This window comes from Pelophylax lessonae, assembly GCF_965119305.1.
Source record: "Pelophylax lessonae genome assembly, chromosome: 4".
NCBI classification, from domain to species: domain Eukaryota; kingdom Metazoa; phylum Chordata; class Amphibia; order Anura; family Ranidae; genus Pelophylax; species Pelophylax lessonae.
In genome coordinates this window covers 492,037,499-492,051,368 of record NC_138771.1, presented here as the reverse complement: position 1 = coordinate 492,051,368, position 13,870 = coordinate 492,037,499, and the positions used below count along the sequence as shown (strand labels likewise).

At 45.1% G+C, this 13,870-nt stretch overlaps 1 protein-coding gene across 1 annotated transcript in view; it reads right to left on the bottom strand.

Annotated features, from left to right (window-relative positions):
- Positions 1 to 1,039: 1,039 nt before the first annotated feature.
- Positions 1,040 to 13,870, bottom strand: part of LOC309553691 (zinc finger CCCH-type antiviral protein 1-like) — a 39,432-nt gene continuing 26,601 nt past the window's right edge. Inside the window, exons 10-12 of the mRNA XM_082255044.1 lie at positions 8,144 to 8,274; positions 5,507 to 5,658; positions 1,040 to 1,392 (exon numbers count right to left, since the gene is read on the bottom strand). Of these exons, the coding sequence (XP_082111170.1) occupies positions 1,112 to 1,392; positions 5,507 to 5,658; positions 8,144 to 8,274 (564 nt within the window). The 3' untranslated portion in view covers positions 1,040 to 1,111. The remainder of the gene's footprint in view (positions 1,393 to 5,506; positions 5,659 to 8,143; positions 8,275 to 13,870) is intronic.

Sequence of the window (13,870 nt, the reverse complement as noted above, 5' to 3'; positions counted from 1 at the left end):
GGTATGCCGCACCTGAAAAGGAATTGGATAGTTATTTTTTTTTTTTTTGTTTACTCACCTTTTTATTGACGATCGTAAATACTCACCTATGACAGCTTCCTCCTCCAGCGCCGCGGCTCACCCCGTCACTTCCTGCCTCGCGATGATTCCTGGGAGCTAAACGTCATAGCTCCCAGGAATCAATGCGCCGCACCGGCCCCGCTCGTCATTTCCGGGCGACGCCGCATTCCCCTGCTAAACAGCTTCTGGGCATGCCCAGAAGCTGTTTAGGAATGCGGCGCCGCACCGGAAGTGACGAGAGGGGCCGGTGCAGCGCATTCTGGGACACGAAGACGCGGAAGAAGACGGAGAAGAGGACCGCGCCGGCTTCAGCTGCCCACAACCGAGATGGAAACGCTGTGGAAGAAAACTTCTAAGTAAGTATTTCTTCTAAAAGGTAAGTGCGAACCGGGACAGACCAGAGGCTAGCCATTGTGGAATGTGCTAGCCCTGACTGTCCCGGGGGTATGTTCAAAAAAAAAACGATTCTCTGCCCGGAACTCCGCTTTAACCATACATTGAAATCACAGCTCTTGGACAGTATTTTGAACGAACCTTGATGGATCTTATCCAATTGTAACTTCATTTTTTCCCCTACCCTTTCCTCCATATCATTCTGGTTCACCCCCCCCCCCCTTTTCTTTTCTTTTTTCTTCTCTTTCCTCCCCTTTCCCTTGAAGAACTAAGGCCGCCGTGCTGTGAACCATGAGAGCAAGACCATGTTTTATTCTTCTCTCTCTTCTCTTCCATACTAGAGCATCTATTACTTCTGCTACGCTGGGGTATCTTCCCAGCTATGGGTTATCTCTCAAATAAAAACCGGGAGACATCTACACACTGGGAATATACCTTTGTTTCATTATTTGTACTTTATAATGTATATGGAAGCTCAGATTGCAGTGAGCCTTGTAAGCCAACAGATGCCTTCTAACCTGCAAAATGATTGTGCTTCTTGCTCTGTTTTTCCCTTACTATTTTAATTTGTGCACTGTTTTTTTTGTAAAGTGTATGAGGTTTACTCTTTTTTTAAAATAAAGAATGTTAAAAAAAAAAAGGAAATCACAGCTTCCTCTCAGTTAATCACGCAGGATGACTTCTTCTTATACTCCAGGATGTACTCTGGATAGACCTGAGATTTCTCGTACACCATGAAGACGGACGGATTGGTGACGCTGTTCACGCAGGAGTCATAACTCTCGGTGCTCCTGCTTTTTTGAGTTGGGTATCTCATTGAGAAATCCCCTTTGAAGAAATCGCCGACCAGCACCCGAGCCACAAACATGGTCCGCGTCCCAGCTGAAGTGGCAGGAGAGTAATTGTGGGCATATGATGCATCTCTAGCAAAGTAATTTCCTGTTAGGAGAAAGTTTACAAGTTATAAAACAGTATGGCCTCTTCCGTCATGGGATAGAGTAAGCACCTCATCCTGGAACCAGTGTTAATTTTGGCAGCAAATTTCTATTTAGTTTTAGTCTTAGTCTTAGGACTAAAATGGCATTTTAGTTTTAGTCCAGTTTTAGTCTTCTGCAAGTGTTTTAGTTTTAGTCATATTTAGTCGACTAAAACTCCAGTACATTTTAGTCGACTAAAACGTCCTACATTTTAGTCGACTAAAACGTCCTACATTTTAGTCGACTATAACTTATTTTAGTCATCTATAATCGAATGGGTGTAGTTCAATTGTAATTTGTAATGCATTATTTAAGCATTTCTCTACAATTTCCAAACTCATTATATACTACTGCTGGTCCTGGAGTGAAAAATTGAATATGTTATTATTTATGGTATTAAGCTTTGAGCATGCACCAGTGTTAATTTTGGCAGCAAATTTCGATTTAGTTTTAGTTATAGTCTTTTGACTATAATGCCATTTTAGTTTTAGTCGTATTTTAGTCTTAAGACTAAAATGCCATTTTAGTTTTAGTTGTATTTTAGTCATCTGAATTGTTTTACTTTTAGTCGTATTTTAGTCGACTAAAATTGTGTTAATTTAGTCGACGAAAACGTTTTAGTCGGTTTTAGTCGACGAAATGAACACTGCCTGGAACAGAGATGTAATCAGTCTGCTGCAGATAGGAGGAAGCATTTCCCCAGTCTCCTCGCCCCCCAGTGATTAGACTTCAACATTGCAACATTGCAGCAATTCATAAAGTGAGAGTCTGCAGCAGGAGCTGATCTTTGTCAGACAAGAAGATAGGCTGGTTTGTTCTAGTTCTAGTGATAACTGTAACATTTTGGTAATGTCTTCAATGTCAGGGGAAATCCCCTCTTGGGTGGTTGTCACCTAAACAGATGTTCCCTTTGACGATTTTTACTTTATTCCTTTTCCAGTGACAAATGTCTAAAAGAGGATTTCCCCTGACATTAGAAACATTTTCAGTGTTCCAGTTTTTGGATCATCGTATATGTTCTATTCCAATTTAGAATTGTCACAAGGACATAGAGAAAGTCTGAACCTCCCCAGCAGTGACACAAAATAAAACCTGAGAGAGGGTCTAAACCTTCCCTACTCTGTCAAAAACTAAAATAAAAAGATTTGATGACCAATACACTTCAATACACTTACTGACACTTACCAGCCCTTTACTCAAACTTCACTCATTCCTACTACCTTTTTCCCCTGGGTTAGACCTGTTCATTTTTTAGAAGCTGGGAACAGAATGTACTCAATTTTGTATTCTTCCTGAGTGGTAAAAATGTGGGAACAGGGGCGGACTGACCATTCGGGCACTGCCCGAGGGCCCGGGGTCAGGAGGGGGCCTGGTAGGGCCGTCTTTCTTCATGGTGTAGATACGATCCACCCAGACTGGTGCCGCAGCAGCAGCAGTTCAGTTTATTGTACCTGTTGGCTGCCCCTGAGACCTGTTCCTCTCCTCCGCCCGCCGCTTTGGTGTGCAGTAGACTGGTTGCTAGGATAGCCAGCCGCTCGGCATCTAGCAACCAGTGACGTTCGGAGGAGGAAAGCGAGGTCGAGGAGAGGTCCCAGCTTGCAGAGTGGAGGAGGATCTTTCCTTTCCTCCTCTGTGCCTATTACTGGCTCCACCCACCTCCGTTATAGGTACTAGCACTCAATTTACAGAGATCAGTGTTATATATAGGGAATAGCACTTAGTGAGTGCTATTCCCTATATAAAACACTTATATCTGTACACTGAGCGCTTTTCCCATAATACTGACATCTGTACACTTTGGCGGGAACAAGGCTCCTTACATTGGTGGTCAGTGGGAGGAATGCTCCTTGCATTGGTGGTCAGTGGGAGGAATGCTCCTTACATTGGTGGTCAGTGGGAAGAATGCCTCCTTACATTGGTGATCAGTGGAAAGAATGCTCCTTACATTGGTGGTCAGTGGGAAAAATGTTCCTTACATTGGTGGTCAGTGGGAAGAATGTCCCTTACATTGGTGGTCAGTGGGAAGAATGCCCCTTACATTGGTGGTCAGTTGGAAGAATGTCCCTTACACTGGTGGTCAGTGAGAAGAATGTCTCCTTACATTGGTGGTCAGTAAGAAGAATATCTCCTTACATTGGTGGTCAGTGAGAAGAATGTCTCCTTACATTGGTAGTCAGTGGGAAGAATGTCCCTTACATTGGTGGTCAGTAAGAAGAATATCTCCTTACATTGGTGGTCAGTGAGAAGAATGTCTCCTTACATTGGTGGTCAGTAAGAAAAATGGCTCCTTACATTGGTGGTCAGTAAGAAGAATATCTCCTTACATTGGTGGTCAGTGAGAAGAATGTCTCCTTACATTGGTGGTCAGTAAGAAAAATGGCTCCTTACATTGGTGGTCAGTAAGAAGAATATCTCCTTACATTGGTGGTCAGTGAGAAGAATGTCTCCTTACATTGGTGGTCAGTAAGAAAAATGGCTCCTTACATTGGTGGTCAGTAAGAAGAATATCTCCTTACATTGGTGGTCAGTGAGAAGAATGTCTCCTTACATTGGTGGTCAGTAAGAAAAATGGCTCCTTACATTGGTGGTCAGTAAGAAGAATATCTCCTTACATTGGTGGTCAGTGAGAAGAATGTCTCCTTACATTGGTGGTCAGTAAGAAAAATGGCTCCTTACATTGGTGGTGAGTGTGAAGAATGTCTCCTTACATTGGAGGTCAGTGAGAAGAATGTCTCCTTAGATTGGTGGTCAGTGAGAAGTAGGTCTCCTTACATTGGAGGTCAGTGATAAGAAGGTCTCCTTACATTTGAGGTCAGTGAAAAGGTCTCCTTACATTGGTGGTCTTTTTTATTAAACCATTCAGCTAAGAAAACATTTGTTGCACCTGTTATATTGTGTTCATTTATGAAAACTCTGATTTTGGAATTGTGCCTTTGTTGAACTTTTTTTTATTATAAGTTTGCTTTTTGTTTTTTTTTTCTATAATAAACATTTATTTTAAACACAGTGTAGAGAAATTCTGTGACTAACACATATAATGTGGACAGTGCAAGATGTAGGCGGGGCTTTGTGTAGGTGTGGCTTGAGTGTGGGTGGGGACACAGGGGCCCCATGATCTTTTATTGCCCAGGGGCCCCATGAGTTGTCAGTCCGCCCCTGCGTGGAAAGCTAAAAATGTGACAGGACCCCTTTATAAGTTAACAAGACATTTTGGCCTGCATGGGCTTCCTTGGATTAACAGGAACCCTTCTTAGGACCACCAATGTCAAATACAGTGTAGGTGAAGTCTGGACCCCGTAGCTGTATAGGCGTGGCATCGGGCTGGACATATGAGCAATCACCTTGAGAGATGGGCAGGTGGTCGACCTGTAAAATGAAAAGGGAAGTGGTCCTGTTCCTTAAAGCCCAACTCCAGGCATATAAAAAATTATCCCTTGCAGTGGGGCTGTGACCGCACTGCAAGGGGTAAAAGCTCATTTTTTCTGGGAGAGAGAACTAACGGTTTTACTTATCTGATCCTCTTCTCCCCTGGCAGATGGTGTTCTTCCATGATCCTGTATAAGATAAATATCTCTTTGTATCGATCCTCTAGACATAACCCCAGACAGTGGCAGTTCATTTTTTACGTGCCTAGAGTTGGGCTTTAAGTGGCAGAGAAAGAACCCTAAGGATACTGAACTAGCTGTTGTCTTCTGGAAAGGGGACCTGCCAGTTGCTACAAAATACAGAAGTTTAATAACTCCAGACAATGTTTTTTTTTGCACTTTTGGATAGCATGAAGATATATTACATAACGCTTTAAATCTTTCTGTGACCTAATAGGGAAGATTTTCCCTCACTTCCTGACCCTGTGACACCCGTGCAGGAGATAGGGGTAGTAGCTTTTCCCAGAATGGGAAGGAAGTTATAACCCTTCCCCACTATATTAGAAATATCTCATTTCTGTGTCTCCAATACAGAATCTTCTGATCACTTTCAGTCCTACAATGGGAGGAATTTCCCCAGCTGGAAAATAGACAGAAATAAGCCGACCACACTCCAATAATATATTTTCAAATGACCAACTTAAGGTTTACCTTGTCCATATGATATACCATTAGTGCCGCAGAGACGCCAATCAAAGTTGTCCTTGCAGATGGTGGTGACATTGACGCAGTCCGTGCCTTGGAATAAATGCCGTTCATTCAAATCAGTGCCAAAATTCTTCTTCTTCATTTGATCCTTTTGCCTGTGACACAAGAAAATGTCAAACAAACTTGCAAGAAAATGAATTGCAGAATGATTATTTTTTTGTTGAAAATATATATTTTTACTTTTTTACTCGCACTGGTTAAAGTAGACTGTCAGTAACTTTACAAGTCTCCATGAATGAATTCCTGACATGTCACTGTATACAGCAACATCAACTCAAGTATAAGCTGACTTTTTCAGCATGTTTTTTATGTTGAAAAAGGTCCCCTCGGCTTATACTCGAGTGGGGGTCCCACTTACCTGTTCTCTGATGCAGTGCGCATGCGCCACCGCCACTCGGGAAAGCCCGTACAGGTTCAGCTATTCCCAGGCAGACGGAACATGCGCGGTGAAGTGTTGGCGCTGGGTGGCGCCATTTTTAAATGTATGGCGCCTTACTGAAAGGTAAGTGAGAATCCTCCGCAGCCCCTGCATCTCATCAGGAGATGCAGTGCTGCGGGCATGGTACAAGAGATTCTCCTGTACTATGCCCGCAGCACTGCATCTCCTGTACCATGCCTGTACCATCTCCTGTACCATGCCTGTGCCATCTCCTTTACAATGCCTGTACCATCTCCTGTACCATGCCTGTGCCATCTCCTTTACAATGCCTGTACCATGCCTGTACCATCTCCTGTACCATACCTGTACCATGCCTGTACCATGCCCACAGCCCAGCATCTCCTGTACCATGCCTACACCCCTGCATCATCTGTACCATGTCCGCAGCCCCTGCACCATGCCCTCAGCCCCTGTTTTCGGTCTTGTGGTGGTTCAGTTGGGTCCAGTTGCTGCTGCATTCCCCCCAGGCTTACACTCGTGTCAATACGTTTTCCCAGTTTTTTTGTGGTAAAATTAGGTGCCTTGGCTTTTATTCGGGTTGGCTTATACTCGAGTATATACAGTAGTATTATTTAGAAAAGCTTCACCTTTTATCATTAGAAAAGCCATGATAAAAAGGTGGAGCCCAGCTAGGGTCAGTGACTTTGCCTAGGCTGAGATGATAGCAGTTTGCTAGAGACAGAAGGAAGCATTCCCTCAGTCTCCTCTCCCCCAGTTGCAGCAGGGGCTGATCTGTGTCAGACAACATGCAGCTTGGCTAGTCTGTTCTAGTTTTAGTGACAGCCGTTGTCACCAGGTTAGGTGTTCCCAGTTGATGTTTTCCCCTTTATTTAACTTCTGAAGACAACTGTCTGAAACAGTATTTAATCTAACAATGGAAACATTTCCAAAATGTCAGTTTTTGGATTTCCCTTCACTTTCTATACCTGTAATAATGGTCAGTAGGACAAATAAAGAGGGTAATTCTCCCCAGTAGTGACACAGACAGCAATTAAAACCTGAGAAGGGGACAGGGGGTCTAACCCTTCCCTACTCTGTCCAAAACTACAAGAAAAGGTTTTGGCTATCACTACCTTTTAAAGCCCAACTCTCAATGCCAACTGTTTAACCTGACTTCAATCAGTCTTGTAACTTCCTAAGATCCCAAACGATCAGTGATCTCTGACAGCTTCTCTGATGCCTCCACTTGCACTCTGGGACATTGGAGAATGTTCTAGACATAGGGGGTGGAGGTTACGAGGAGCTGCTTGGAATATTTAAGAAGACCTCAGCCAATACCCAGTAAAAGGGCTGGCAGGGGGCAGATCACCTCATAAATAGGCATGAGCCATGCCAGGAGGGGCGGTCGGGTGGAAGATGGAGATGGAGTTCTGTGGAGGCTGTCGGTGGCCCTTGAGGGTGCCCCCTAGTCTGGGGGGGGGGGTGACCTTGGGCCAGAGCTCAGGTGCTGGAAGGATCCTGCCCAAACACACAGAGAAAGGACTGCCTGGAGGCACAGGAGCAAGTGAGAGGACAGCAGGAGCAGGTCAGCACATCTGGGAGGTCTCCTGAGAGTCAGCCAGATGAGCTGGTGAGTGTCAGTCTGGAGGACTGTGGGGAGAATTTAGCCTGGATGGCTATGAAAGGGGCAGCTACAGCAAGGCAGTAGCTGAAGAGGTGGTGCTGGGATCAGTAGCCACAGGAGAGATGCAAGCTGGACACTGAAACTCTGCTACACTACCAAGGGGCCTCAGGTTCCTGCCTGTAATGGGTCATTGCTTTAGTCTGACTGGATGACTGTCAGATATTCACAGTGTTCCAGTTGGGTTCTGCAAGCAAGTGAATGCTGGAGGAAAAAGTAGAGCTGTATATAGAGACTGTATATAGGAAGAGTTATCCCTCAAGTTTGTTGTTGAAGTCAAATGAGCATCCCATAATCTCCCATTCCTATCCAAGTTATTACCCTCAATAAAACAAAAACAAAAAATGAAGTCACAAACTGTTCTCTGACTCAAGTGTGCCTGCAAATGATTCGGTGTGCCTGGCTGTGCAGTAAATTCCAATTTAGTCACGGCTTTCTTAGGGGATGCGCTGCACTCATTTTAATTCAACCCATCTTGGCCACCCTAAGCTTTGTGGCTTTGTGGCAATGGCTGACATACCTCTGATAGGCCTGCCAGAGGGTGGGGTTCTGAACCCGCCACACTTTCTGCACCTTGTATCCCTGGACTGTCTTGCTGAACATTTTGGCAAGGGTTAAAAACTCATCACACGTCTGCGCTACGGGGATGTTCTGCAAAAGAAATAAAGATATGTTCAATTTGCGGTATGACAATATTGTGAAAAAGAAACAAAGATATGTTAAATTCTTAAAGTGGTTATAAACCCTCACGTATACCCAGTGAAGTGACTGGCCTCAGGTGATACACAGAGATAAAACAAATCCTCCTACATACGTTTATGTTTGTCTGCTGCCCTTTCTCCTCTTCCTTCAAAGTGTATAATTTATACAGCTGATCTGAGCTTCCAGAAAGCAGGGGGCGGGGAGCTAGTTACACTCTGCAGAGATCAGTGAGAAGAGCACTGAGAGCTGATTGGAGGGAAGGGACACACCCCCTTCACACACCACACAGGAACACAGAAACTGAGGCTATTACTCACAGACTGTGTGCTGGAGCTCCCTCCCCTGTCACCTTTTTATCTCTTGGTGTCAGGAAAATTTGTCAGAAGTGACTCATGCAGACAGCAGAGGAAGAAGGCAGTAGACAGGAATGACACTGCTCTGGATTGAGACAAGTACAGAGGCATATGCTTTGATCATATTTTATGTCTGAGGTTTACAAACACTTTAAGTCATATATTAATTCAAGGAAGTGACAAAAGAACTTGTCTGTCATTTTGTAGTCATTAACAAGGTCCAGTCTGTGATTTTCCTCACAAAGAACCATAACAATCCAATTCCACCCATTTGGCGCTTTTTTGCCAGCGAGCAACCTATGGAGTATATAAATGTGTACTGACCAGCAGGATATACCTGCACGATTGCCAGAATGACTCACTATGAAGCAAAATTTCACATTTATTAAAGCCCAGTAGATGTCTAATCATTTTATGTCCTCAAAATCCTGAGTATCTTTTAGTCAATAGTCCATCCAGTTCAACCTGTGTAGGTGTGTGTGGCCATAATCATCTTTAATACCCCTGAATGTTCTGATCCTTGAGATGTATGTCCAAGAGTCTTTTGAAAGTAGCCATACTTCCCACAGAAACTACCTCTTGTGGTAGAGAATTCCACAATCTTGTAGCCCTAACAGTAAAGAACCCCCTGCGTTACCTGAGGTTAAAACGCTTCTCCTCTAATCGCATTGTATGTCCTCGCATCCTCATGCAATCCTTGCGACTGAATAGCTTTTTTTCTATGCTGAGATCACCATTGAGGTATTTGTAAATTGCTATCATGTCCCCTCTCAGGCGTCTCTTCTCCAGGGAGAATAAATTAAGATATTGTAGATGCTCTTCATAATTAAGGTCCTCCAATCCCCTAATTCATTTAGTTGCCCTTCTCTGGACTCTTTCCAGCTCCAACACATCCTTCCTGAGGACTGGCGACCAGAACTGGACAGAATACTCCAAGTGCATGAGGTCTAACTCTGGTGCCTATTGGCCTGCAGTCATATTTAGACTTCCTGCACAACTGTGAAAATGGAGGCTGTAAGTACAATGATCCGAGTGATTATTTTGGTAACTTATTTTGGGCTTTATAGAATATATATGTCTCAGTAACATTTACTATCATTTGAAATCAATGAACGTTACAACCTCATCCTGGATTGGCTTCATCAATAGTGCCACATTGATCGTACATTGCCACATTCAGCGCACATTTTATCCAAAAATCCTAAACCACAGTCACTGTCATTCGACCCCTGCACCCAGGTACTAAATCCCAGGAACTGAGGAAGCCAATGAGATTGAGTTCAGGCACAGATTTAAATATATCCATAAGTGTTTTGATTTGGATGGAGTAAAAAAGAGTTAGAACCCCTGTCAGGTGGTTACCCCATCAGAGTGCCCCCTTTCATATGTACAGTTACCCCATCAGAGTGCCCCCTTTCATATGTTCAGTTACCCTATCAGAGTGTCCCCTTTCATATGTACAGTTACCCTATCAGAGTGCCCCCTTTCATATGTACAGTTACCCTATTAGAGTGCCCCCTTTCAAATGTTCAGTTACCCTATTAGAGTGCCCCCTTTAATATGTTCAGTTACCCCATCAGAGTGCCCCCTTACATGATGTATGTTTAGTTACCCCATCAGAGTGCCCCCTTAGAAATGTTCTGTTACCCCCATCAGAGTGCCCCCCTACATATGCTTAGTTACCCCATAAGAGTGCCCCCTTTCATATGTTCAGTTACCCCATCAGAGTGCCCCCTTACATACTGTATGTTTAGTTACCCCATCAGAGTGCCCCCTTACAAATGTTCAGTTACCCCCATCAGAGTGCCCCCCTACATATGCTTAGTTACCCCATCAGAGTGCCCCCTTTCATATGTTCATTTACCCTATTAGAGTGCCCCCTTACATACTGTATGTGCAGTTACCCCATTAGAGTGCCTCCTTACAGCAGGTGTCCCCATTAGAGTGCCCCCTTACATCAGGTATTCCATCACAGTGCCCCATTACATGGACTGCCCCAATCAGAGTGCCTCCTTATATCATGTAAGTCCCATCAGAGTGCCCCCTTACAAGGACTGTCCAAATCTGAGTGCCTCCTTGAATCAACTGTCTGTCAAGACCTGGGAAACACTAGTACATATTAGCCTATCATTAGATTACGGTGATTAAACAGAACAGAGTGTTTCCCCTTATATCAAGTGTTCTTACCAAAGTCCCCCATTACATCAGGAGTCCTCTTCAGAGTCCCTCTTTACATTAGGGTCCCCAATCAGAGTACTCCCTTACATCAGGTGTCCCCATCATGTGTGTCCCCTTACATCAGGTGCCCCCTTACGTTAGCTGTCCCCATCAGAGTGCCTCCTTACATACAGTATGTTCAGTTACCCCATCAGAGTGGCCTCTTACATACTGTATGTTCAGTTACCCCATCAGAGTGCCCCCTTACATATGTTCAATTACCCCATCAGAGTGCCCCCTTTCATATGTACAGTTACCCCATCAGAGTGCCCCCTTTCATATGTTCAGTTACCCTATCAGAGTGTCCCCTTTCATATGTACAGTTACCCTATCAGAGTGCCCCCTTTCATATGTACAGTTACCCTATTAGAGTGCCCCCTTTCAAATGTTCAGTTACCCTATTAGAGTGCCCCCTTTCATATGTTCAGTTACCCCATCAGAGTGCCCCCTTACATGATGTATGTTTAGTTACCCCATCAGAGTGCCCCCTTAGAAATGTTCTGTTACCCCCATCAGAGTGCCCCCCTACATATGCTTAGTTACCCCATAAGAGTGCCCCCTTTCATATGTTCAGTTACCCCATCAGAGTGCCCCCTTACATACTGTATGTTTAGTTACCCCATCAGAGTGCCCCCTTACAAATGTTCAGTTACCCCCATCAGAGTGCCCCCCTACATATGCTTAGTTACCCCATCAGAGTGCCCCCTTTCATATGTTCATTTACCCTATTAGAGTGCCCCCTTACATACTGTATGTGCAGTTACCCCATTAGAGTGCCTCCTTACAGCAGGTGTCCCCATTAGAGTGCCCCCTTACATCAGGTATTCCATCACAGTGCCCCATTACATGGACTGCCCCAATCAGAGTGCCTCCTTATATCATGTAAGTCCCATCAGAGTGCCCCCTTACAAGGACTGTCCAAATCTGAGTGCCTCCTTGAATCAACTGTCTACATCAGAGTACTCCCTCACATCAATTGCCTCCATCAGGCAATCATGGATCAGTGGATGCACCCTCAGAAACCTAGGCAACATTTGGCCCTGCAACTGGGATTCCAATGACAACTCCCTCACTCTGCAGAGACTTTACCTCACTTCCTGTTGTGCCATTGGAACAGGAAGGAAGTGAAAACAAATCTCCCCGAAGGGATGTATGAGGTATGCAGGCATATGACACACCCCCTACTATGCCCCCTTAAAGGAGAATTATAAAAAAAAAAAAAAGATTAGTTTAACCCACAAGTGTTTTTTCTTTACCACTACTATTCCTTTATATTGGCTTTTGAAATGTACAAACGCAGCAAATTAGAAATTGGATGAAAGGTTTAGCACTGAGAAACACTTTTTGAAAGATAAAAAATGCATTGTATATACAAATATATAGATCAGACCAAAATGAGAGACAAATGAGGAAGAAAGAGGGACAGAGGGACTTTGTTCCAAATCAGGGACAATCCCTCGAAATCAGGGACAGTTGGGAGCTATGCATTAGAGTTCCTGGAAACATCATTCCTCATTTACCTATGTAGAATTCACTTCTACATCAGAATAATGGTTGAGGAAACAAATTAACAGTATACACTCTTTCCTGCCTGTCCAAATGTGTGTAAAACAGTACATCCTATCCCTCACACATAAAACAGTAAGGATCTTCTCATCACTGTCAGCATTTTACATACAATGAGCTATAGTTAAAGCGGAGTTCCAACCAAAGGTGGAAGCTCTGCCTTATCTGTCCACCCCCACATTTGGCACCTTTCGGGGGGACGGGGGAACAGGCACCTGTTTGACAGGTAACCATCCCCACTTCCAGGAGACCTGGCTGCGGTGAGATGTGGCGAGGTCCCCCAGAAGTTCGCCCCCCTCCCCTCCTTCCAGCACGCTTTATGCATGCGCAGTAGGGACTGGCTGTGAAGCCGCAAGCTTTCACTGCCGGTTTACTTTACAGGCAAAGGCAGCGTCAGCACCCGAGAGCCGATGGAAACATCAGCTTGGGTGCCGACATCGCTGGATTCCAGGACAGGTAAGTGTCCTAATATTAAAAGTCAGCAGCTACAGTATTTGTAGCTGCTGACTTTTATTTATTTATTTATTTTTTGGGGCGGGCTCTTTAACCACTTCCGGTCCGCGCTATAGCCGAAGTACGGCTGCAGCGCGGACTCTAATTTTCGGGAGGCCGTCTTTATACGGCCTCCCAGAAACAGGCTCCCCGCGCGCTCCCGCGAGCACGCATCGGGGAAAATCTGTGTTGGCCATGTCACTTGGACACAGCCAATCACAGATCACGTGGTAAATGGCCGCTGTGATTGGCCATTTACCACGTGATCGGGCCGTGCAATGAGAGATGATCTCATATGTAAACATCTCATCGCCAGCTCTCTTCCTCACACAGAGACTGCGTGTGAGGAAGGAGCAGAGCCCGATCACCGGTAAGGGAACACACAGCAATGTAATCAGGGCACTGATCACCAGTGCCCTGATTACTGAAGAGGGGAAATAATGCCACAACTGCCCACAGTGCCTGCCATCAGTGCCCACAGTCAGTGCCCATAGTGCTGCCAGTCAGTGCCCATCAGTGCCTGCTCATCTAGGCACTGATGGGCACTGACTAGCAGCACTATGGGCACTGAGTGTGGGCACTGATGGTGCTGCCCATCAGTGCTGATCAGTGCCACCCATCAGTGTCACCCATCAGTGCCCATCAGTGCTGCCTCTCAGTGCCCATCAGTGCCGCCCATCAGTGCCGCCTCTAAGTGCCCAGCAGTGCCACCTCTCAGTGCCCATCAGTGCCACCTCTCAGTGCCCAGCAGTGCCACCTATCAGTGCTCATCAGTGCCGCCTATCAGTGCACATCAGTGCCACCTATCAGTGTTCATCAGTGCGGCATATTAGTACCTCCTCATCAGTGCCACCTCATCAGTGCCCATAACTGCCACCTCATCAGTGCCCATAAGTGCCACCTTATCCGTGCAGCCT